The sequence below is a fragment of the Xylocopa sonorina genome, chromosome 3, assembly GCF_050948175.1.
Source record: "Xylocopa sonorina isolate GNS202 chromosome 3, iyXylSono1_principal, whole genome shotgun sequence".
Classification (NCBI taxonomy): Eukaryota; Metazoa; Arthropoda; class Insecta; order Hymenoptera; family Apidae; genus Xylocopa; species Xylocopa sonorina.
Genome location: NC_135195.1, coordinates 2,808,824 through 2,834,305, shown reverse-complemented (window position 1 = coordinate 2,834,305; position 25,482 = coordinate 2,808,824). Strand labels below are relative to the sequence as shown.

At 34.9% G+C, this 25,482-nt stretch overlaps 3 protein-coding genes and 1 long non-coding RNA gene across 12 annotated transcripts in view; 3 read left to right on the top strand and 1 right to left on the bottom strand.

Annotated features, from left to right (window-relative positions):
* Positions 1-2,634: 2,634 nt before the first annotated feature.
* On the top strand, positions 2,635-6,891 carry Fidipidine (coiled-coil domain-containing protein 93). 2 transcript variants are annotated; one of them, XM_076893155.1, is made up of 14 exons: positions 2,635-2,873; positions 3,340-3,453; positions 3,534-3,628; positions 3,688-3,799; positions 3,875-4,033; positions 4,152-4,340; positions 4,493-4,543; positions 4,629-4,733; positions 4,814-5,031; positions 5,122-5,438; positions 5,521-5,641; positions 5,732-5,816; positions 6,109-6,262; positions 6,809-6,891. In XM_076893155.1, the coding sequence occupies exons 1-14, from the start codon at positions 2,823-2,825 to the stop codon at positions 6,826-6,828; spliced, it is 1,791 nt and encodes a 596-aa protein (XP_076749270.1). In that variant the 5' UTR covers positions 2,635-2,822; the 3' UTR covers positions 6,829-6,891. The 2 variants fall into 2 exon arrangements, with proteins under 2 accessions (XP_076749270.1, XP_076749271.1); XM_076893156.1 differs by having other exon boundaries at positions 4,814-5,035; positions 5,129-5,438.
* Positions 6,892-7,341: 450 nt separating this feature from the next.
* On the top strand, positions 7,342-14,331 carry Phkgamma (phosphorylase kinase gamma). 3 transcript variants are annotated; one of them, XM_076893169.1, is made up of 9 exons: positions 7,342-7,492; positions 8,286-8,455; positions 8,586-8,870; positions 9,771-9,861; positions 9,967-10,103; positions 10,950-11,047; positions 11,386-11,469; positions 12,175-12,333; positions 12,689-14,331. In XM_076893169.1, the coding sequence occupies exons 2-9, from the start codon at positions 8,392-8,394 to the stop codon at positions 12,821-12,823; spliced, it is 1,053 nt and encodes a 350-aa protein (XP_076749284.1). In that variant the 5' UTR covers positions 7,342-7,492; positions 8,286-8,391; the 3' UTR covers positions 12,824-14,331. The 3 variants fall into 3 exon arrangements, with proteins under 3 accessions (XP_076749284.1, XP_076749282.1, XP_076749283.1); XM_076893167.1 differs by having other exon boundaries at positions 7,344-7,731; XM_076893168.1 differs by lacking the exon at positions 11,386-11,469 and having other exon boundaries at positions 7,345-7,731.
* A 688-nt stretch (positions 14,332-15,019) lies between these two features.
* Positions 15,020-25,482, top strand: part of LOC143422476 (uncharacterized) — a 38,933-nt gene continuing 28,470 nt past the window's right edge. The window contains exons 1-4 of one of the 6 annotated variants that reach the window (XM_076893147.1): positions 15,925-16,076; positions 16,764-17,101; positions 17,389-17,721; positions 24,143-24,214. In XM_076893147.1, the coding sequence (XP_076749262.1) occupies positions 17,571-17,721; positions 24,143-24,214 (223 nt within the window). In that variant the 5' untranslated portion in view covers positions 15,925-16,076; positions 16,764-17,101; positions 17,389-17,570. Of the gene's footprint in view, positions 15,131-15,525; positions 15,667-15,922; positions 16,077-16,763; positions 17,102-17,388; positions 17,722-24,142; positions 24,215-25,482 lie in introns of those variants that run through there. The other 5 variants (XM_076893146.1, XM_076893144.1, XM_076893145.1 and 2 more) reach the window with 5 other exon arrangements.
* Positions 20,695-24,916, bottom strand: LOC143422494 (uncharacterized). The gene is made up of 3 exons (XR_013101723.1): positions 24,576-24,916; positions 23,877-23,975; positions 20,695-21,111 (listed from the first exon to the last, which is right to left on the bottom strand). It is a non-coding gene; the product is annotated as an uncharacterized LOC143422494 (long non-coding RNA).

Sequence of the window (25,482 nt, the reverse complement as noted above, 5' to 3'; positions counted from 1 at the left end):
TCCTAATTAGGTTGATTGGTTTGAAATTAAAACAATTATTAGCTAGGCAGGGTATTTGTGTTTTCTTTCATTTGTAACAATTCGCATAGGGGTGGCGTTTGCATAGGGGTGGCGTTTGCATAGGGATCAAACATCAATGTACATTGAAAGGAGGTTTTATTTAATAATATCTTGTATAAAAGGAGGGCGGATGTGACGTAGTTAGGGTGCGTCCCCATTCGCAGCAACCTCCACATGGTAAGACCCGGGTTCTATTTATTTAATATAATTATTAATTGCATCATATAGTGATACGATACAATTAAAAATTATATAGTAAATAATTAGAAGCCAATGGCTGCCATAGGTTAATTTGTATTTAAAGTGATTTAGAATAAAATTTCGTAAACCTAATTATAGTAGATAAATTTTCCGAACGGAACCGTTGATAATGACTTTTTCGAACTTAGAAGTAAAAATGTTCTATGATATTTTAGACATTACGTTTTGATGTAGTTACTGACGGGATCGCCAGTACTAGAAAAACTACGTTTAGTTTTAGTTCTAACTATTCTATAGTATATAAATAACGCTAAAAAGATATGATGGATAAATAGAACTCTTGTACTTTCGAATACATAGATAAATTGGATAATAGATTTATCTTATATCTCGTCTGTGCTTATTTTATGCAACTTATCTTATGCTTTATATCGTATGCTCAGAAATATTAATCGTGCAAAATCTACAAGTATTGTTGTGCTCTCTATAATTTAGAGGGAGAAAAAATGTAGGTGTTACCCCTATATAAAGTTTCCAAGTCCTGCAAAGAGTTTAGAAAATTTTAAGTGAATCGCAAATAACTTAAATGTAATACATAGTTCTTAACATGATATCATTTTCAAGAAATTAATCAATTTTTTGAGAATGTTATCAAGTACCCAGGTCCACCGTCGTGGAGATGACTACGCAAGGATCCATTCTTATGTCTCTAATCCCAGCCACCCTCCATTACATCGATGTATCCTCGGACACAAAAGGTATCGACATTGTATAGAATTATTTTTACATTTATTTTCTCATAAGTTTATCAAATATATTTTTTACGCATTAAAATTTACTACACATTAAATTATTTATATACATTGATTGTTCTCGTAACTTAACACTATGCCGTCCGCACGTCTAATCCAGATTTTTTCGTGTCGCGCCGGTGGTACTTTCGTTCTACAGTTTTAAATACCGAATACGTTTTATACAATACACCCACCGGCACTTACCTGATAATTTTTGACATGGCACCACCGTGGAACACCCGGCACTTACCCGATAATTGTTTGCATGGCACCAACGTTGTGCCACCAGCCCTTAAACGATAGTTTTCGCATGGCACCAACGTGGAGCCACCGGACGTCATAGTGTTAATTAGTTCAATGTTTTAATAGTAGTATAGTAATACAGTATCATTTATTACATTTCCTTAAACAATATGTGGGCATTGTATTTACTACCCTCTATTGCATGAATTTTTATGACTAGTAGAAAAAAAAATACATAGTTCTCTCAGTAACTATAAATATTGGCAAACAACTACCAAAATGTCTGTCAGTACTCGTATGTTGACATCTGACCTCTGACGGCTACTCGAGTTACGGAAATAAAACTCCTATATGCATGTTGCATCACATTGGTACAGCAATACTTCGTTGTACTTGCTAAAATTTTATATAGATAAATCTTAATTAATCATATAAAATGATAATGATTTCGTACAATAGCATAGAAACGTATGAAACCTACAACATTAATTTTTATCTATCTCTTTTATTTTATATATGTATATAACATGTAACGTGTATCCCAAACTTTTATATTTAAGATTTCAGTTAAAAATTTCAACGATATCGCTCACGATTTGACGATTTCATCAAAAGTGTAGCAACTTTTTGGAACAATTAGACATCATAATGATTTTTGGCGAATTCATTAGTGCATTAATATGAATACGTTATATTAACGTTAATCATTCCTATTTTTTCTAATTAAATTGTATAAAAATCCATTAGAATATGAAGATTTCTGATAAGTAAGGCGATATTTTATTTTTTTAGATCACTGAGACTTAACTGTATTTTTTTTATTACTTTTCTTGTTATGAATATATATACTGCACAACGAAGTGGTTAAAAAGGTTTCTTTAATACCAACGTGGAACTAACATATCGACAGATTTACCAAAAATCGAATTTGGGATCTTGCAGACACTGTCTATAGCTAATAGGCTCGTAGGTTATCCTTTTAATTAGTAAAACACATATAGATATAACAAAATACATGCACATTTAATCAAATTTTAAAATGTATTTTCTTGAATGTGGTGTGTATATATGTTCCACACAAAAATATTTTATTTTTTATACATATGTACATAGATATGCTTTCTTCATTCTATATATGTATATTGATTTTCTTATTTCTTTTACAATCAATTATATAATACATTGTATAAAACTAAGAAAATACGAACACTATATTTCAATAAATTGATTGGTAATTATGAACCACATGAGATAAAATCTCTATCATTCAATAAAAATCTCAGAAAATACTTTAGAGAACAGTCACAGATGTCAAAACCATACATAGAAACTTGGCTTAAGCTTCATCCTTGGGCCGTGACGGAAGCAAAATGGTTGAAATAACATCGAGAATCTCGAATATTAAATGACAGAACGTGACGCAATTTAAACATTGTTAAATAGATATACTAACAGTTTATTTAAAATATATTTTATACACGTTAATTGCCCAATTCACAAGATCTCTTTCAACGAGACTGAACAATGTTAAACGATGTACCAAAAAAATTACCACGAAGCTCCGAAACAACCGAGGTATGTTTATAAAACCAGTCATATGTTTTAATAAACTATGACATTCACGATCACAGTTCATTAGGAAGCACAATGAAATTAACAATTCTCATTCATTTACAATGCATGCTGTTATAATCTATGTATTTGTATCAATTATGGAGCACACGATATGTCACTTCACACCCTGTTGTATTATGTATATTATGTTTTACAGCTCCCACATTTCAAAGAATTTTTTGCCACTTATATTTAATATAAGTTGGAATAACTTGTATAACGACGAACAGTATCATCGTTTACTTATTCATTTAATAACCTCTTGTTTATACGTTGTTTCATTCAACTATTTCCGAGTAAAAATAATACTTGTGCTCTGATCTATCGCCCTCTGTCGAAAATTGCCCGTACTACCAACTACGTCTGCATCCTACACACGAGGCGGGAAATATGATTTGATAGCAAATGTAATACAAAATGTTTACAGGCTGATGTTCGCGAAGATGAAGAGCAAACGAAGAAGTTCCAAGATATTATCGATTTACTTTTGGCAGCAGGCTATTTTCGAGCTAGGATAAAGGGATTATCAAATTTTGATAAAGTACCCACAGAATAAATTTTTTTAAACCGCTTAAACCGAGGCTAACAGATTTAGGTTAATAGATATCCATATGACTTTAGGTAATCGGAGGAATGACCTGGTGCATAGAATCATGTAACTTTGATGTAGATATTGACTTATTGTTTCGTGAAAATCTTACTATAGGACAAAAAATGTAAGTCAATATATAAAACGTTTGAAATGTTCAACGTCTCATATGCTTTAATATCATAGATCTTTAACTGAGAAAATCGTGGCTATGTTACCCAAAATGAATTGCCCGTATCGAATAGAGCCGCATCAAATTCAAGGTTTAGATTGTATCCACATCTTTCCTGTTATACAAGTAATTAATTTATGTTCTTCTATCATTGTATTTAAATTAGTACTAAAGTACATAATTAATAATAATAAATTTTAGTGGTTGGTAAAACGTTCAATGGAAACTCGAGAAGAAACGGCGGATTTCGTACGATCATTTGCTTTAAGTCAATTTCACAAAAAGCATTCTTTTTCTGAAGACGAAGGTGCTAATCAAGCAACTAAAGAAAATTTAATTAAAAATATTCAATTCGTTAAAGTAAGTTGTATTATTAAAAAAGCGATCATTCAAATCGGTGGTTCCCAAATTGGAAACGTATTTTCCTGATTCCAAGTGAAAAAAAGCTGGAGATATCTGAAATTATAATTCTTTTCAGAAATCTTACGAGCCTCGGCGTCTTTTTAAACATAAAGAGGGAATTAAAAGAGACGAATCTACTAGATTTTTTGGTACTGTTTTGGAATATGAAGCACCTTTGTACTCAATAAAAATTGTTGCTTCGTCGGTTGAAACTACATCGAGCGATGTTAAAGAAACGAAGAATACAGAAGAATTAAAAGAAAAGGTGAAACAAAATCTGCTTGTATAATGTTTTTTAAATACCTCGTTTTCATCGTTTAATTATACGGATGATAGTTTAATACGTAAATGAGTTCAATACATGTGAATATCAAATATAGACAGTTACAGTGTACATCATAATATCATTTTCTACAGGAAAATACAGAACAATTGGCTGGAAATCTAGCTGCTATTGAAGAAAGTTCGGTAAATAATAATAGTATTTATTATAATAATTGCATATTATTATAATAAATAGTAAAGAAGAAATAAATCTTCACAATATGTGTAGGCTCGTTTAAGTGTAGCAGCAGTGGGCAACATTGTTGGGATTCAAGCACAAGAGATTGCCAAAGTGGCCGAGAAATATGCGACGATGTTCACTTCCGATATTGAAGTAAATTCCTTCTCAACAAATATTGATCAATGACATGAACAGTTCAACAATGATGCTAACTAATAAATTACTAATCGCAGGAAGGTAGTAGCACGAATTCGTCAGTAGCTCTGACAGCGTTAGAAAAGCAAAGAGCTGCACTTCAAAATCGTGTTCGCAAATTGACAAAAGAAAGAGACGCTTTATCCGCGAAGCATTCAGAGTTAACTGAAAAGTTAAACGAATCTCGTGCAAAACGACAAGCCGTTGAACGTTCATTAAGAAAAGCGCAAGAAATGGGAATCAATGAAAACGACAGGCACCTAACTATAATTTTACAATATTTTTTCATAATTACAAGATGAACATTTTTAATTGAACATATATAATTTTGCTCTTGCTTCTTTAGCAGTTACAAACGTTTAGAAGAACTTCTATTAGTCCACGACGGTTTGAAAGAACAAGAACATAACTTCCGGGAACAGTGCAAATGCGATTTAAATTTATTGAAAGATAAATTACAAGAAATCGAAAGTGGAACATCCGAAGAAGAAGAGGACCATTTGAAGGAATACGAGGAACAAAAAGAGGCAGTGATGAAAATCAGATTGCAGTTAGCCAAAAAGAACAGAGCTATCGCCTCTCTAACCAGGCAATTGGACGATGTTCCTGGCCGTTCTGAGCTTACACAATATCAAAGACGATTTATGGAACTTTATAATCAAGGTTCGCAAATCTATTTTTACATATTGACTACCACTTAGCCACCGCATGAACCAAATAATATTTTATCGTTATTTAATTGCAGTTTCGGCAAAGCACAAAGAAACAAAACAATATTACACGTTGTACAATACCCTTGATGATACGAAACTTTATTTAAGCAAAGAATTATCGCTATTAAATTCGATCCAAGACAATTACAACGAGTGAGTAATTGGTAAATTTTATATTTACGTCTTGTTTTGTATCGATAACGTGTAATTCACGCCTTCCTTTTTCTCGACTGTATTTCTCAGAGCAATGGCATCGGCGAGCGGTAAGGAGCAATTTCTTAAGCAATTCGAGGCGATCGTTGCAGGCGTTAAACGCACCAAGGCAAAGGTACAATACACAACGCACTTTCTTATCTTGTCTTGTCTTGTCTTGTCCTGAAGTTTTACAATTAATCTTGCAATTTAATAAACTAATTTTTCTACGAAATAGTATTCATATCGTATAAGTTCCGTAAAATTTATAATAAATAAGTAGTCGCGTTGAGGTGGCTAAAAAATATAAAAGAAAGCAATTGTTTGATTTTTATAGCGATTAACGCATTGGTATTATCTAATTGTGTAAGATGACAAAATGCACAAATCACAGCTATATTATGACAATACGATCATATTTTATGTAGGTGGAGAAACGATGTGCCGACGAGAAAAACAGGAGGGATGAACTCAGTCGACAACTGGTTACTCTGATAGAACAACAACGTAAATACGTCGCTGCGGTCAGGCAACTCACTATTGAATGTCGTAAAAATGAGGCCTTGCTCGCGCAACTGCGTGGTCCGTAAATACAGACTTCATTTCCGTTTATCTGTAAAACGTATCGGATCCTCGTATTTTTGCTTCGTGCTTGTTTGTTTCGCGAAAGAACGTTAATGTCTCGTGTCGCGATTGTGTAAAAACAGGGAGGGGCAACCTTTAGTAGCGGAAATTGCAAATAAGTCCTAGGTGGGATCGCACGATCGAATGTCGATACAATTCCTCTTGCTGTTCTTTTGTTTAGTCAGCAGTTCTATCTCATAGCAGTTAGTACGTATCGAACGTATCGACAATGAGTTCAGAGATCAGTTTGTTCAATTCGATTGGTGTAGAGATTTCACAATTAATCCACCTTCGCTAGTTATATGTACATCATTACACGTATGCGTCGCGTGGGTTGCCCGCGTCCCTGTGTTAAAAAAAATGGATGCGTCACTCCAACAATACAATAGCACTTAACATTTTGAGCTAGACTGCGAGGAACAAGCGAGGCAACGGTGGATTCTATTTATATTCGCTCTGTATACCTAACATTCATACATGAGAAATATTCCTGTTATTTTTTAGATACATATTCGAGAGGATAATTCAGAGTTATGGAATTAAAGAATGCAATTCTAATTGGAACCTTTTCTTTCTTTCTTCCTTTATGCTTTTAATATTAATGTTATTTGAAAATATATAAACTCGCTAAAATATAAATCGCTTTTCCCTTCTTTGAATTAATCAATCTGTACGCACGTGTTCAATTCTGACATGCTGACAATAAATCCTACGTCATACCATCATTTTTTATAACTCAAATTCTAACTGTATTAAAGAAAATAAGTTGGTGGTATTATCAGTGTTACACGATTGTATTGGCTGTACGATTTAAAATAGTAAATTGCCAAAGTCACATGATGTATGCGTTAATACCGTAAAATATAGACGAGCACAGTGTATAATACATATATACATACATACCTTAGGAACAGCAATTTTAGTCCGATAATAGATTGTAACTTAACGTTTCTCCTTTCACACTCGACAAGTCCGGTCTTTTCTTCGTTGCACCATCAGAGCCATCTTTGTTCGTTACTTTATATATTGGCTATCGCCATTGTTCCCCTCGCAGTGCTTATGTGTTCATGTGTTTTCTTCGTCTAGACTGCAGACGAGGATCTGTCGTAGCCATTATCGGTGCACGGTGATCAGTGATCTCTTTGTTAATGTTTCCTAGAATGTAGCTGGCACAGAGCGCGGCACTGTGTTAGACACTGTTGTAAGGTACCAGAATATGACAATCGCGTCCGGTAGAACAATTGTTCGCTGGAACCTGTTCCTTTCAAATTAAAGGAACATGTGCTGTTTACATGGTGGTTATTAATGTGATTCGTATGAAATATTACGCGTAATATGGCAAAAGACGAAGGGGACGACCTTTTGCCGGACAAGGACGCAGCCAAAGGATTTTATGCGAAATATGAACCTAAGGAAATCCTAGGGAGGTTCGTGTCTAAAAAACAAGTTTAACGTACTATTTTTATTTATTCACTGAATGCGTCTGTACTGTAGACACGTTCGTGTTTATATTATTAGATTCTAGTGCATCGTGATTATAATGAACGAATTAAGGAATTTACAACTTCACTAACTACAAGTTAACCTGTACAATTATGTAATTTCTTCAAATTAAATAGTACATTCGATTCGAATGTGATTATTTCTCGTATATTGACGAAATAACAACAATTAAGTAATAATTTAGCGTACAGGGCAGATTACAGTATCAAGGGAATATAAAAAGACTCTATTGTATGTTTCTGTCAAACCTTAATACGCGTTGCATCGTTTGAAAAGACTTATTCGCTTAATTTTTCTTTGTCTCATAATGTGTCATCAAAATCCTGGTATCGAAATTGAAGAGAAGTACTTGTACATATTTTATTTACATATTATTTATTCATGTATTATTATTTATTCATTTAAGTACTGTCAAAATAATAACAATTAAAACTAAATTTAGTAAAATGTTAATTAAATCAAGTATTACTATTTGCAGAGGAATATCTTCTACTGTGAGAAGATGTATAGAGAAAGAAACAGGTGTAGAATATGCAGCTAAGATCATAGATATTAGTAATGAAACTAATGAAGATGGACATACTATGAAGGATGCTACATTACAGGAAGTACAAATTCTTCGTAGAGTAGCTGGACATCCTTATATTAGTAAGTTCAATAAAAAGACATTTTGTTTTGTACAAAGAAAAAAAAATAATAATAATCACAATATTTAGTTAATATATATATATATATATAAATGTGTATATATAATCATATGTTTTTATTGCTTTTTCAGTTGAATTACACGATGTCTTTGAATCTAGTACTTTTATATTTTTAATTTTTGAAATTTGTAAAAATGGTGAACTATTTGACTACCTCACATCTGTTGTTACTCTTTCTGAAAAAAAGACACGTTATATCATGAGACAAGTTTTCGAGGGAGTTCTGCATGTACATAATCAGGGAATAGTGCATAGGGACTTGAAACCGGAGAATATATTACTTGACGATAGTCTAAATGTAAAAATAACTGATTTCGGCTTTGCCAGAATATTGAAAGGAGGAGATAAGTTATATGGTATGTAATTATTTTATAGAAATACAACTACATTACTAACCATGATACAACTATATTTCTTACTACAACACTATACATATAAATACTAAATAAAACACTTTGAATACTATAGGTATATACAAAATGTCTAGGAGTTGTAATATAATTTTTACTGTTATGCTGCATAGCTAAAAATCAAGCTGTTGTGTAACAAGAACTCATTGAATAAAACTTATTAAATAATTACTTCATTTAAAAATTGTAACAAATACATAAAACATAATAAATATTTGAATCATGTTTATATTTTCAAGTGATATCTGCTTTTATCGATGCAAGCCCAGATTATTAGTGTAGATATCAATAAATATTCTAGACCTAATTTATTGAAATTTTATCCAATCCTATCATATCTAATGATTTTTAAATTCATTCGTTTACATATATGTATACTTTTGTGCTCCAAATTTTTTCGATAAGCAATAACAAGGAGATGCAATCTAGAGGTATCAAATAACCTTTGAGGCTAAAAGACTAGATTTCACAATCAGACATTAAAAACAGTATTTCTTCAATTAAAAGAAAAAATATAATTGTCCTTTCGTGTTACACATACTTAGTACCATATTTAGTATTGTTCTAAACCCTTTATAAAGGACTTGTGTATTTTTGTTATGTAGTATTGTAGTTTTGTTTTTAAATGTTGCCCACAATGACAGGGTTTTTATGCAGAAACTTGTGGAACAATCTACATATACATGTGCTTGTGTATCGTATACCACGAATGCATATATAGATTTCATTATAGTATTCACATATATAGTATTATAGTATTCACATATTTCTAATAGTTATATAATTTTGAATATATAAATGTGTCTTTTTATTGGTGTATCATAGTGATAATAATTGTTTTTATAGACCTTTGTGGTACTCCTGGATATTTGGCGCCAGAGGTGCTCAAGTGCAATATGTTTGAAAATGCGGAAGGCTATGGGTATGAAGTAGACATGTAGGTTGATAAAATTTAATATATGCCTAAGGAATGTATATAAAGAAATAGAAGTATTACAATATTAGCTACTTCAGCAAAAGAAAAATTTTTTTTCATTTTTAGATGGGCCTGTGGAGTAATTATGTTTACTTTGTTAGTTGGTTGTCCACCTTTCTGGCATAGAAAGCAGATGGTCATGCTTAGAAATATTATGGAAGGAAAATACTCATTTACATCTCCCGAGTGGGCAGATATAACAGGTAAACATTGTTACTTATTAAATACTACATTATAAAAAGTAATAATTTATATTTAAGAAATAGAGAAAAATGGTGTTTCCTGTGGCATATAGAATACATTTATGTTTAATTAACATAGTGCATGTGTTTGTATATATGCATCATTTTCAGAGTTTTACTTTGGTAGTAGTTATTTTAAAACATAAACACTATTAAATAAATAATACAAAAGCAAGTTTAATATAATCATGTTATTACTCTACTCATTAATAATAATATGTAGTTGTAAAATTTTTTAGGCATTTTATAGTATTTTTGTTTTTTTTTTCTCGTTATGTAAACAATTTTAGTTTTCATATCTGATATACTATTATAAGCAACCATACAATAGTGTTTAAGAAGATAGTATTAAAGCTAGTATAACAGTATTGTATATGAGCGTGTGTGTGTGTGTGCGCGCGCGCGTGTGTATATAGTCAAATTTTTGCAAATATTTCAAAACCTGTGCAAGACACAGACCTAAAATTTTAGGTGGAAGCTTTTGTCATTCAATAGTATTGATGCACAAGCATGATATAAAATCCATGGTAATATCTGAAAAGTATCATCTTGAATAATTATTTATCAAAGGTATATCATCTTGATGTGAGCTGCTTCATGTATGGAAAATATACGGAAGAAGGTAAGAGCCGTTACTAACGAATCTTTGAACATGATGCACATTTTTTTTCCTAAATGAATAGGGTACAATTACGTGTTCGTGTTTTTGTGTATTGTTGAAAAAAGAGATTTTTTTGTTTTATAAAATATTTTTCAATATGATTCTAAATTTTTATACCTTTTTTACAATTTCCATCATCTTTTCAGAAGCGCCTAAAGATCTGATAAGAAAATTGTTAGTCGTTGACCCGAAGAAGAGAATTAGTATCAGCGAAGCATTGCAGCATTCATTTTTCCACACTGTGGTAAGTATTTTAGCATCGTGTAATTGGTAGGTATAAAAATTGAATCGAAAGAAATAGAATCTATTTTCATTTACACACCATGCAATTAAATTAAATGTATCGCCTTCATTTTTTGTTTTTATTTGTTTGCTTTATATGTTCAATTCTTTTTTCTTTCTTCCTTTTTTTTTTTTTTCCCAAAGCGAAATGTACTCTTTTTCTATAAAATACCAAATATTGTTATTCACAATGTTTTCTTTAATAGCTATTGAATAGATTATGTGTCAAGAGAGTGAATTTTTTAAAAAATACAAGGAGATTATTGTATTGTGATAAATAGAAAATTATTGGAATTGCAGCTGTGGGATCAAGACATCGCTCCTTTAAAACGTTCGCTATCATCTAATTCGCGACGTCTGAGTAGGATATCTCAGTTAGCTTTGGTAAATTATTTTTGTTTTTATTTTGTTTGTCGCTACATGGGTTCCACTGATTGAAATTTTGATGTAATATATGTAACAATTAACATTTTAGTTTGTATTGATGTTCCAATTTAATCAGAGGTGATCATATTTATGTTTATTTTGTTTTGTTTTTGTTTATGAAGTGTATTATATATTTCGCCAAGTATTTATGTATAATGGAGAAACAGTGTAGACAAATTACTCTGTATTGGTTATAATTATGCATAACTGATTAATAGCGATATTTTCCGGAAAAGCAAAGCATGAATATATGCAAATGTATATTAAACGTCAATTAATGAATATTAATAATGGGGGTATTAATTAAAATATTTGCATGTTATGCTGAAAAATTACTGGAAAGGCACAATGTTTGAAGCTTTATGTACACATATGTATTAACTTTTACTTTTATTTACCTTTTTCCACAAGCTTTGCAAAAATCATATTTGAGATCATATTAGCTTTCAATCATATTGAGAAGATTAAAATGCGATATGCTTCTCAAAGCTGTTCATTATGCGTATTATTCCCAATAGTTTCTATTTTCACTGAATGCAACATATATTTACATATTTCACATGTATTTTCTAATAAAATAGTATTTATATTGCAGCAAAATATTGTTTATTAACTTTTTAAATACTTTTAATCTTTTTCTATCGTGTCTTTTATTTTGTACAGGAGTTGAAAGCAAAATCATTTAACGCGAGGAAAAGATTCCAGTTAGCAATCATTTGTGTTCGCGCTGTCGTTCGTATCAAACGGCTTCACAATACACCCGAGCCTCTTTCGACTCAAGTGGCTTGCACTGATCCTTACAGGATCAAAATTTTACGAAAGGTATTATTTTTTAATTATATTAATAAATTTGCTCTAAGTTAAAAATAATTTATCAACCTTTTAAGCATAGAGAAGCATGTATTGGACTGCCATTTTTCCCTTGGGATACAAAGTATATAGATTTTGTCAGAAATTATTTTTTTTGTTATTTCTAGTCACAAAAGTAATAATTATATTAGAAAAATAATACATCTTTCTTTATTAGTATTAAGAAATGCATATAAATGATATATTCAATTTACTAGAGTGATGTAATGAATGTTATCGATACTGTATTTTATCTACTGTTTAATGGTATTTATTATTTGTTATATTGATTGATCTAGAGAAATATGTTGTATAATTTTGATTATAGGTTATTGACGGTTGCGCATTCAGAGTTTATGGACACTGGGTAAAAAAAGGAGAAGGACAAAATCGTGCTGCCCTTTTCGAAAATACACCAAAGACAGAACTTAAACATCTTTATGTTACTAATTTGAGTAGATAACCAATGCTTCAACGAAGCATTGTTTAGTTAAAATTGTTAATTGTTATGTTAGTTGACGTTTACAGTATCTAAGACAAAAACTATTCAGTAAGAAAAAAATGAAAAAAATAAATAATATATAAAAGGGTGAATTGTATATATCAGACTTTTTCTTGATTTTGATTGCAATATGAATAATTGTTCGAACAATTTTCATGCTAACTTATGAAGTATTTACTATGGAATTTTTCAATTTTATAAGATGGCATTAAATGTGTTGTTTTAAACATTCTTTCAAAGAAAATTAACTTAATTTTCAAATTTTTGTTGAAATTGCCATGTGAGATATTGAAGTGCTATCAATTTTGTAGGGCCTTTCGTACAATCTAATCTATTATCCTTGAAATACAGTGATAAAATAAACATAAATTCTATGCAATATTTAAAAAAATGTTGCGAATTACGAACGGTTCTGTTAATAATATATTACAAATTAATAATATCGCATCGCTTCAAAGTATATTTTTTGTTTAAATGAAGTATTATATTGAAAACAGTTTTGTTAAACAATATTTTGAATGTTTTGTTTTAAAATTGTAGGAATTTTCTTTGCAGTATTTTTTTGTTCTCTTTGTAGCACGATAAACATATCGTAACTTATGCTTCTAATATCGAATAGTTTTAAACAAGAAATCTTGCATGTGCTGAAGATGAAAAGACTTCAAACTGATTATATATTGAGTATAAATCACGGTGCTGATACGTACAAACATAACAACACAGTATATAATCTAAATAGAAGATTATTCTCTTTCATGACTTTGACTCTTGTGTTTGTACGTTTTTATTAAATATATTCACATTAGGTATATAAATAAAATTCATATAATTTATTACAAATCAGCAACTCACACAAAATTAAGTTGATATCAATTTCTACTGTAGTATATTCTTGATATTTATTGTTTAATGCATAGGTTTAATAAACAAACAGGAAATAAACATATTTTGAAATAATTATAATACTAATTTGTAAAAACTATTAAAAAAAAAATTATATATATATACATATATGATGTATTGAATATTTTTTCTGTAAAAGATAATCAAGAATATATCTGCAGTGAAATGATTAAACAGATCAATATTGAACGAAAAAGTTTGTAATTAGAAGTATCTTTATATTTGTAACTAGAAAATGTAGTACGTAGTAATATTTTTTACTTAAATCTGTGTAGAATTGTAGTATATAATATTTTTTGAAAATTCTAGTCATATTTTGTACTGCTGAATTTGTTTTAGATTATAAATTGTATCAAAAAAATATATGTAAGAAAATTAAGTTTTCATGAAAAGTAAATAAATCTTATACCTTTAATAACTTAAACGAATTGTAGCAAATTGTGAATGTTATACATTATTATATTGGTTACAAGTTATAATACATGTAAATTTTCAAAGTCATATTACTATAAATATGGTACGTATATTTTGTGCAAAATGTATATAAAGTAAAATATTTTTAATAACATGCTGTAAATTATATCTTTATTCCTTTCTGTTAAAAATTGATTTTTATTCCCTTAGTATAAATTTAAATTTTTATATAAAATGTGACACTTATGGTACCTTTACACTTTAATACCATAAAGTTCTGTTTATCTTTTTAATAAAAATGTATATATATATGCAAATACTGTTAGAAAAACAAATATATATCTTTACAGAACATGAAAAGTTTTCGATTTCTTTATATCAACTTAATTTTCAAGAATAATATGTAATAAGTACATTATAAAGAAAGTAAATATTGTAAAATACACATTCTCAAGTATCAACATTTTCCTATTTTATATATTTACTATTGTATTTATAAAGTTTGTGTGCGCGCGTGTGTGTATATGTATATATATGTTGCATTCAATTATAGAAAAGCCGGCAAATTTCTATTAATTTAAACTATAAACTCGTCGAGATAGTACGACGATAGGACGATTTAAAAAATGTTCCGATGGATAGATCAGCGAAGTATTTGTTTTATTTAAAATGAAATAAATTGTTAATAAAGAAAGAAACTTATCTTTTGAAGAAGTGACAGGACGCAGTTTTGGCGCGCGCGCAAAAGTAAACAATGAACTGTATGGTTCTATATCGTAGAATTGGCAACAGCGTAGAGGCTCGATCCATGTGACAGAGAAGGAACGTGACAAAAGGTGGCAGAGGGTGACGCCGCCGAGATCGGAGTGAGTGTTTGCCCGGGCGAGCCGGGTGTCGGGTGTGCTGTGTACGATTGTCGCGATATTCGTCCGTTCCGGCGTCCACCGGAAGGTAAGCCTGGTTGTAAAAGATATCGGCTGGCTCCGAAATCTTGATTCGGTACCGTATTCCGCGATGATACCGGAGGAAACTTGAGAAAATCGCGAAAAAAGTGCACCGACTAACGAGCAATATACAGCAGCTCGACACTTCTCTTACACGCCCAGCGGAGTGCTGCGTCACATGGGCTGCGTTCATTGGTCGATACAGCCAGGTGACGTCATGAACCTCGCTTTGATTGGTCTATACCTTGGACCCCAGACACGTGAATCGTGGCCAAGCAAGCATGGCTGTTGATGCGCAGTGGTTAGCACTTGTAAAATGTTTCTGCCACGCGCTAGATCGATCAGGTTATAACCGTCGTGTACTGTGAAACGTCGCGAGATCGTTCGCTGTTAAAAAATTTACGAGTGTCTCGTGATATCCCGCATGTGTCGTATGTTTGACAGCAGAAATACTGCGGAAATTCTCCCAAGAAATTGATTTCTGTCGTGAAAGTGGGTTCCAGCGTGTTTCCATTGTGACCGGGATACAGTCGTGGCGTACGTGTAAGTTCCTCATTATTTTCTATCCGTCTCTGCCGTTACCACGCCCGTTTAAAACCCTCCACGGGACATTATCTCGTCAGGACTATCGCCTATTTAATTAACATGTGTATAGGTGGTTGCGTGGCGTGTTTTCCGTGCCATAATAGACCCAGCCAATCGCACGGTACTTCAACTCATGACGTCACGTTATCGCAAGCTCCTATTGGCCAACGGTGCGTGCGTCGCCCGTCTAACGTGTGTGTCGCTTTGTCAGTTTAAGGAGCTCGTTCGGTCTACGGCACGCTTCTTGACTTTTCGTACGCTCTAGACACTCTCCCGTCTACTAACTCGATCCAGTGCGTCGTTCCTCTTTCCTATTTTTGCATCGTTGCATTTGCCATGGAATGCAATTGTGCCCGCTAGTGATCATGGTACGCTTTCGCGATTACATTGCCCGGGATATATCTACTTTTCAAATCAGCGGCGGAACCTCGTTTCTCTACTTTGCCTTTCCCGCCGCCTCTGTCTCGTGAACCTTTTTTCTTCGCTCGCTGATTTCTCGGATTGCGCAGCCGACACACCGTACACTCTATATGCTCGTATTTACGAACATACTCTTGCGCGTACGAACGCCACGTAACGACTCTCGTTCTTGCTTTCGATCCTATATCACGAGAACAGTCAAACTAATCTAATGTCGCTTAAACGCGATAATACCGTATTTTAAACGGCGGATACTTATTTATACTTTTTACATTCGAATACTATTTTTCCTTCTGCTTAGAAACTGAAAAATATTCAAACTACTGAATTGTTTTCAATTTAATTACATTTAAATGGGACTCGATCGAATTTACATTTTTAACTCTTTTACATTTTCATACATTCGCATAAAAATTAAAATTATACGATATATCATTTACTTTTATTCTTTCTGTTTATTTGATTCGAAATATCATTCTTTTTTAATATATTGGAGATTGTAGAAACTTGCATCGTTGTAGATAACACTTTAACTATATCGATTACATTTTTTTTCTACGTTATTTTATTCGATTGAAAATTTTTGGAAATTTCTTTGCCATTTCCACGCCTTACTTTCTTGTTTTGACTGTTAGATTGCTTCCAGCGATCGGAACTCGAGATGTGTGCTAATGCTCTGCGCTCCTGGAAAGCGCACGTTGCGCTTGCGCATCACCTCCATGTGGTATTACGAAGACGGCACACAGGAGGGGATAAAGCTTCCCGCGCGACTGCGTTACGTCACGCGTACGTCACGTGACGTATACTCAGACACCGGTCCTGTCCGTACCGTCTGCATCTTCGTTCGAACAAGCTATGTAATAATATTATCGAACAACGAAGTTTCAAATCCCTAAACAAACGGGAAACAACCATGTAGTTAGAAACTTTGTTAAACATTTCACGAGTGCGCATCTGTTAAATAAATAAGAAGGTATGACTCGTGCCATTTTTCATTTTGAAAACAAACTTTTGGTTAAGTTTGGTATCATGTTCAGTTGATTGGTTTCCAACATCTTTTATTTCCTCGAATTATCGTGCACTGATTGCTGGGTTAATTATGAACAACGAAATAGACACGACCTTTCTTCTGATGTTTACCAAGGTCGATGTAGAACTCATGGATTACTTTATGTCCTCCCACCATTCGCCTCACGACTGTACCGTGACCCGATGCATTTTTGGTAGAACCTAACAGTTCTGTTTCCCTCTCGTACATAGATTGCCACCCGCGGCTGGCAGCAGCAGAAAAAGAGGAGAGTTGAGACACGAGAACGGGCTCTCGACTTCTTCGTCCTCGGTAGCCGGCGACGGGAATCGACGGTCCGATCGCAGAGTCTCAATCTCCCGAAGGATCTTAAAAAGGGACAGAGCTCATCGTGGAGCGAGTCGGCAACGTCAGGATGAGCCTGGAAACGTTGCTGGAAGCAGCGCGGTTCGTCGAGCAGCAGGAGAAGAAGAGGGAGCGTCTTGCGAGCAGCTCTTCCTCCTCCTCCGATCATCCGCTCGCCGTTGCTCCCCACTCCAACCATCACAACTCCAACGAGCCACGTGGTGAGTACCACGCGCCACTTTTCGGCGACCGTTCACAATACGTATGAATATGTAGAATCTCTTAACGCGCTGGATTGCGTTCTCGAAATCTTTCACCAACCATGATGCTTGTCCTGATTAGAAACCGTCAAAATTTTTTTATCAGAAGATTTTTAATGAGAAGGCAAGTTGTGTTACCAAAGGAAAGTGTTTCTTAAAATGGGTATTTAACTGAATTGGTGTTTTTATTCTAAATTTTTACAAACAATTAAAGATTAACAAAGTGAAGAAATTAATTTTGGTCTAAAGGTATATTAAATGAGGTCAAAGTATTTGTGTGTAAATTAATTAATGTTAATAATCAAGATGTCAAGTTAACTCATCTTTCCCACCTAACAGATGAAAATTGTATGAAGTAGATAGGAAATTTAAAAATATTTGTATGTTTCTGTAATTCTTATGAGGAATCCATAAACAGAATTTTTTACAAATTTAATCATTATTTATGTTAAGTTGTTGATTATTATATCTGAAATTCTGATATCATATTAACGTCAATATTTTAATTCAGAAACAACGACATAATAGTTCTCACATTGGAATGCTTTCCTTTTCATTGCAAAGACATTGTTAACATTGATAACTGTGTGCCAAACTACACGTATTATATGAATATTAAGGACATTACAATTCGTATATATGCATCGACTTTCTTTCAAATTTATTGAAAACAATACAAAAAACTACGTATATATACATATATAGATATATCTTTGCAAAAGAAAAAATAACCGCAAAATAATTCTGCGCGAAATGAGAGACACTGCAACGTACATGCGAATAGCACGCGATGACCCACGCGTTCACCGCCTCCAAATTAGGTATGATTTCCCTCGCAACAGTGATTCTCAGATACATTGACGGCTTCGAACGCATCACGTAGTGGAAAGTTCCATGAAAAGTATTACTTAAAATACTACGAACAAATTATTTCTACGTGTTGTTCGAAGCTTGATTTTTTTTTAGATTCGTTTCTCCCACTTGCAGCAGATGTTGACGTTTTGTGAGGCTTGTTCGGAAACTCGTTAAAGGTAGCCGTGGTTGACGTGATAATAATCGCAAAAGTGTCCAACCGATCACTCGAGGGATACCATCGCCTCGTGTCCCTTTGATTCCCGCGTTTTCCCAGGTCAATGACTCAACCGGCCGATCCTGTAAAGCGAGTCTTAGCGCACGCGAAAGAGTTCTCGGCGAGCACGAAACGCGCGGTGACTGCACGCTACTATGCCATCGGTCTCTTTCTCTACGATTGCTGCACTGACTTAGGTCGAGTCGAGTGATTTGCCGCTTGATAAAACTTCTCGAAAGAGTTGCAGAACTAGCCGACGTAACTGCAAGTTATACGGTCATTATCGTCGTGTGGGTCACTTCGGTAATCTTAATCAAATGTTTGTTAATGTCAGATATATCCATCTATCGATTGATCTTTTTTGTCGGTCACTAGCCGTACTTTGTCAGTCGTTATATCACATCTAACACTAAGTAACTGGAGAAAAGTATTTATGCACTGCAAACTCGTGAGTTTTGTTCAAAAATCTTTTTACAGGGATTGAAGATAAAACCGGTTTATGCAATATTCAAATTAAAAGTGTGTACGGCATACATTAAGCTTTTACCTTGGTATTGCATAGAAAAAGATACTTTCTTTAGTCGTATATTTTTAACTGTGACGTTCCATAAAATAATAGTATAAGTAACATTATCAGGATGGAACAGATCCCTTCGATCCACCTTCGTTAGCGATATTCCAAATATCTTCGATATCGAAATTTCGAAGTTCACGAGCGCGAACTTGTCCTTGTTGCCTGTTTTGCGTGCGCACTTTTCTCGCTAATCGGCTTTTATCACCGATCGTTTGCGAGTAGATTGATTAAACGTTATCGCGCGAGTACGTTAAAGTCGAAGGTTTTCGTGTTTAATATGGACGCGTGAAAGTGTATCGTAACTGACAAGCGGCCAGGCAAAGTGTTTACAAGTTTCAACGAGAGATAGAAGGTTGAAAACTCGAGAGAAGGTAACAAAAGAGAGAGGGAAGGAGGAGCGTGATGGAAGAGGGGATTGGAAGGCGAGCGATTTAGTTGACCGTATGCATCGGGTTCCCTTGTGGTCGTCGATCCAACGTGAACCAGCCATCAGAAACGTGCACGTACAGAGACCACTAGGCACGTATAAAGGCAAACAGGCACACCAAAGGGTAGCGGAAGTTAGACTTAGGTGGGATCGCGTATAGAGGAGAGTACACGTTAACTGGAAGCGGGGAACTAAGGGGCAACGTTGCGCTAGGTGGCTGACAGTTGGAGAGGGGAGAAAGTGAGCCGATGGCGGATTAGAGAGGGGAAGGAGACGTGATATCGCTTCTGGAGGGGTAACGATGGTGACCGTGGTGCTACGGTGACGATTATATAGTGATAGACTCAAGTACCTCGCAAATGGGTACATACAAACATTAATCAATTAGATTTAGTCTTTTTGCCGGACTTATATCGGCTACAATCTCTACGGTGGCTTGCTTCAGCTTTTATAGGGAGGGACTGGGAACTTTAAAGAACACGTCCGGCTCTTCTCCTCCGTCCCCGGTATACGAGTCAAAAATGTAGCTCCCTCTCCGTCGTAGAAACATCAAATTTGAAGTTTTTATAAGTATTTTAGAAAAGATAGATACTTATGAGTCAATTTCAATCTAAGCAAGATAGATTCGAACACCACGAATATATATTTAAAAAGACGAAATTAATAACTATGCATTTTCATATAAATTTAATAAAATTCATTAAATCTATTACCTAAATCACTATCAAGCAGTTACGTATTATGTTTAATGAAAGTTATGCTATACTCGTCACATTTAATTTATTATTTACGTATTATAATTTTTAGACTTAGAAGAAAAATGTTAAAATTAATAAAAGTTTCTTAAAAAATGGTTATTTTCATTATTACTGTGATAGTACTACTGCATTTGTGTGTGCATGCACACTTCTGGCTTATAAACTTATACATGTGTATTGGACTTGATCCCATCACTAGTCCGATGATGGTAGGAACATAGGAACGAACCTGAATATATTGAGGTAGAGTGGGGAATCACAGGACCCCCGGTCACTGACTCTAGAAACTACGACAGCTTTTGTGCTTCATTCACGAGCGCGCCACCTACTCGCGCACACGACCGTTTATGTTTGCCAGCGTTCGGTCGCGTTCTCTCTTCCTATCACTCTTCCTCTTTATTTTTGCATCTCTGTATATGCCCGGTCCCCTCTTTCCCATTTCAATCCAGGACCACACTATCCCTTCGTTTTCCTGTCATCCTGTATTTTTCTCTCCTGTCTCCTCGTGCGTATCTCTAGAATTCTAACAGGAGTGAAATTTCATCTACGATATCAAAAACGACGTACTTAAATATCAGCAGATTGTCTTAACAAAAATTTTGTTCACATTCATAAGCTAGTGTATGTTAAAAATATCACAAGTACTTTAGGTGGAACATAGATTAATCTTGTTAGTACTTAGGGCTTTAGAAACATGTTAGTATTCCAGGCAATATATTGGTGTCACCTTTTCTCTCCGTCTCTCTTGCGCGATCTCTATGCGGCTTTTTCCATCGTTATCGTGCACGCATCTGATTTATCGCGCGGCTCGTTATGATCAGCAGTAATTCCCGCGCATGCGCACACTGCTGCATACAGTACATAGAGAAAGCACAGCCAGTGGACACTGGCCGTCGATGACTCTCTCGGCGGGGAAGGTTGGAATACGATGAGGGGATTAGAAGGGTGGGGTAACCGCGTAGGTAACCACACGAGGTGCATTGTACGTCTACGGAAGGAAGGAAGGTAGGCAAAAGAATACATGCGATACAGGTCAAATCGATCTTACCGTTTCGTGGATTTGTGCGCGTCTATGCGAATTCGAATAAACATTAGGTAAACTAGTAAACAATTTCAATTTCTTCTATGTTGGAGAAAGAGTAAAAAAATAGAATTTTTGTGGTTTTAACTAAAATACGCATACTATTAAATATAAAACAATAATTTTTAGTAACTCTTATGATACTGGGATTCTAAAATAAGGTATTTTGTGAATGGTTACAAAAAAATCTATAGATTTCGATGGAAAGTTGTTTTCTCTACTTCTGACAATTAAAGATTTGTATGCCAAGCGCTGTGTTGGTACATACATTCAATTTGATTACCCTTGTATCTGGGTGATGTGTACTCTGCTATTTATCACTATTTGAACGTAATTTATCTTATAAATATTCGAAATGATTAAGAGTTATTTTATACAGGCGTAAGTTTTTGTGTCGTTATTAAAGAATGACAAAAAAGACATAGGAAAGAAAAGAATATAAGCACATGCAAGAACAACGTGTTATTACGTTGGACTATTTTCCTGTTGGTCATGATGAAACCTTAAAGGAAGGTGAATACACACGTATCGGAAGATCGACCCCCTGTTTCAATTGTGATAAAGCAAAAAAAACTTATATTTGACTGTTACTTCTCAATTCTGTTCTTTCAATTTAATTTCCATACGGAAAAATTTATTGTTTTAATTTTGTGATTAAGTTTGAGGATTCCAAAACGGATTTATAACAGATAAGTTGAAAGCTTAATGGGGCGGTGGTGACTTACGAAGTAGAAACTGAGTACCGGTCTTGCGCACGAACTCGATCGTAATACGGATGATTTAAACGTTGTAATTCGCTCCCTATCTTTGCGCATCCGGTCTGTTACCGCGTTGCGCGTGCTCGCTGGCACGTCGGTGCGTGATATAACAGGCAATGCGCGTTAAACGATAATTTAAGTCCGTCTATCGTGTACTTTAAATGATGCATTACAATTCAGCTTTACAACTTCATAACACGCGTAGCGTGCGCGTGTTCCGCAAGGTGGGAGTGCGAAGTGTAAATCCTGTAGGCAGTCTTGTGAATATGTTGGTGCGATATAATGTTCTTCCTTGGATGCGGGTAATGCATTTAAATCCCGTGAAACTCTAATGAATCTTTTAAATATTTCTTTTCTAACACGTCATTTATATTTTTAACGGGTTATAATCAAGCAATGGTTTCGGAGTATTACTCCATCATTTTGCAGTAACTTTTGTTCGTATCGAATAATACTTTGACGAAGCTTCGATATGCGCCAAGTCCACCGGCATTGAAACCGATGTATCGTACTACTTAACTATACGAGGATTCTACTTATGTAGGTGTCGATCGACCTCTACACAGTTGCTAACCACTCCTACCCCACAGCATCAGTAGTTTGTCGTATGCTGTTCCGTAAGCAATCATAAAGACGCTCGTAGCCACTCGTCGTCGTTACTGTCGAGATATTCGTCGCACAGGCTAGATGCACGCAGATTAGCTGTCTCCGTATAGGAGACCGTATCGCGGAGAGGGGAAAGTAGAGGACGAAAGTACACACAGACGGATGGATCGCGCGGCGGAAAAGTGGGCGAAGAATACGAGAGTAAAATCACATATTCACCGTCCATTGAATCGACACGAACAGAGGGGCAGAGATGGATTAATTCGATTACGGATCGACTAAATTGGGAGAAAACGAAGTGTGGCTTGGTCTAGAAAAAAAAAGGAACGGCGTAAATAAGAGCAAAGGAAAACGGTGCGGAACGCGCAGCAGTGCACTGTATTGGCGGACACGAGCACGCGGGCAAATGAGTCACCCGAGTGCGCATGCGTCTTGTCCCCGGCAAACCCCCACTACGCGTGTCCGGCCGCGTGGCGTCCTGATCAATTGCGACGTTGCCGACTCCTCGGCTGACCCGGAGAAGAAACGAGCGAGAGAGACAGACGGAGACAGTGCTCCCCGGCGTTTTCGTTCCCCTTTCCCCCCTCCCCCCACTGTACAACCTATCGTTACCGCTCACCCTACCGACCTAGGGGAATATCTTTGCCTATCCCCACTGTCGTAGCACGTGGAGACGCGCCTCTTTCAATTTTTCATACCTTATCGACCTGTGGATTCAACCGTCTATATCTTGCTGCGAGATGCGCTGAAGAAAATCCAAGAAAGGATCAGGAGTAGGGACACGATATAGAAGTGTAACAGAACGGTGGCATGTTGCACTTCGTTACTCTCGAAGCTACCCACCGTTTTCCTGCTCACCTCACGCTGTCACGTTTATCGGCGACATTGGGCTTGCGGAGGACATCGAGATAAACGGGAATACTCTTTTAGGATAATATCCGCCTCTTATAGAAAGTTTGTCGCATTTATAAATCGTTAAAGAATTGACATTTGCTATAGATCATATGTTTTTTTCCTTTTATAAATTTAATATAATTATATTTTCAATAATTTTTTTTTTTTAATTGAATACATACATATTAATAAGTAATTTTTTGTATTTTTTGCAGGTGCCAAATTAAAGAGGGAACGTACAGAGCAAGATGATTTATTTTGCGAAGAGAAGATGCTCATCATCGACGGTAAGTGTGTCAAAACTAAAATGTTAATATTGCACGAGCGTTATTTTGTTCGAAAAGTGACAACGTAAAGTGGTACAAAACGGAAAAAACGAAAATACAGTGGCTTAGCCAAGCGCGATCGAACGCTTGTGCAGATTATACACACGTGGGCTGGCAGCCGAATGGCTCTCTGTCTATTTTTAACTACAAAATTCGGGGCGTACAATAACTGTTTTTTCTTTTTTCTTTTCTTTTCTTCGCAAATTCGAATCACAGCGTACGGTCAACACGAATACGCAGTTTTAACTGATTAAATCGATTGTCTCTCCTATTACGGCGATCATGCATAATTCACCCAGTCCGAACAATTCCATGCGGTCACCTTCGATTCCTAATCTGTCGCTGATCGATGGGGATCCAGTTTCTCTACGCGATGGGGCACCGTGTCTGTCATTCTTCGCGGCGACTATTACGAAGCCAGCCAACGAACACGGAAAAACAAGTAACAGTTACTGAACACGAAGATAAAGGAGTCTGACTCCGTTGGAACGCGCTACGCGAACGACTCAATCCAAACGTCGTCGACTCTCTCCGTCCCTTTCTCCGTGTCGACGGCTTGTAGTTAACCGTTGAGTGTATTGCTCGAGCAAAAATGTAACTTTCAATGCGCATGACCGTGCTCAAAAGCGGGAAGAACGACGCCGGTATGTCAGTCTTTACCATCCTATGATCCTACGTAGAATGTTTGTTTTAGAATTCTCTATATTTCTTTCCCTTAAAAGTAGAGAAATATCGGTAGTTATCTATACGTAATCACTGAAAATTATTGATTACTAATATTGAATAATCGTATCGCATCTGTCTTATTATTTCATGAAATGTATGTGTAATATTTTGATTCCTATATTCTTGTAGTAAATGTTTCTTTATAGGCTTCATTAATGTTAATTTGATTTGCAATCCTAATTATGTAATACCTACACCTAGTATGAATTGTCAATGCTCGCAGCATGTATTAAAAAATATGTTACATGCATAAAATGCAAACCATCAATAGCTAAATATCGATAGTTTTCGATTACAGAAATAATCGAGAATAATCGGCTTTTATATTCCGTCATTTTCCATGTTTCGTGTTAAATTTGTTGGAAAAATTTCACTTTTACTCGAGCAACACGCCGTCACAGCTGTCCGAAGCGTAGCGGACTCGTATCTGTCCCGATTACGCGTTTCGAAACGCGCACGTGATTTCGCGGCGGTCGTTTCGTGTTTCAACGTGTCACGGAACG

Coding starts and splice junctions, on each gene's coding strand:
- Fidipidine (XM_076893155.1), top strand. CDS start 2,823: ATGTTAAACGATGTACCAAAAAAATTACCACGAAGCTCCGAAACAACC. Junction 3,800..3,874: donor ACATCTTTCCTGTTATACAA/GTAATTAATTTA, acceptor AATAAATTTTAG/TGGTTGGTAAAACGTTCAAT. Junction 4,034..4,151: donor AAAATATTCAATTCGTTAAA/GTAAGTTGTATT, acceptor AATTCTTTTCAG/AAATCTTACGAGCCTCGGCG.
- Phkgamma (XM_076893167.1), top strand. CDS start 7,640: ATGGCAAAAGACGAAGGGGACGACCTTTTGCCGGACAAGGACGCAGCC. Junction 8,871..9,770: donor AGGAGGAGATAAGTTATATG/GTATGTAATTAT, acceptor TTGTTTTTATAG/ACCTTTGTGGTACTCCTGGA. Junction 10,104..10,949: donor CGAGTGGGCAGATATAACAG/GTAAACATTGTT, acceptor TCATCTTTTCAG/AAGCGCCTAAAGATCTGATA.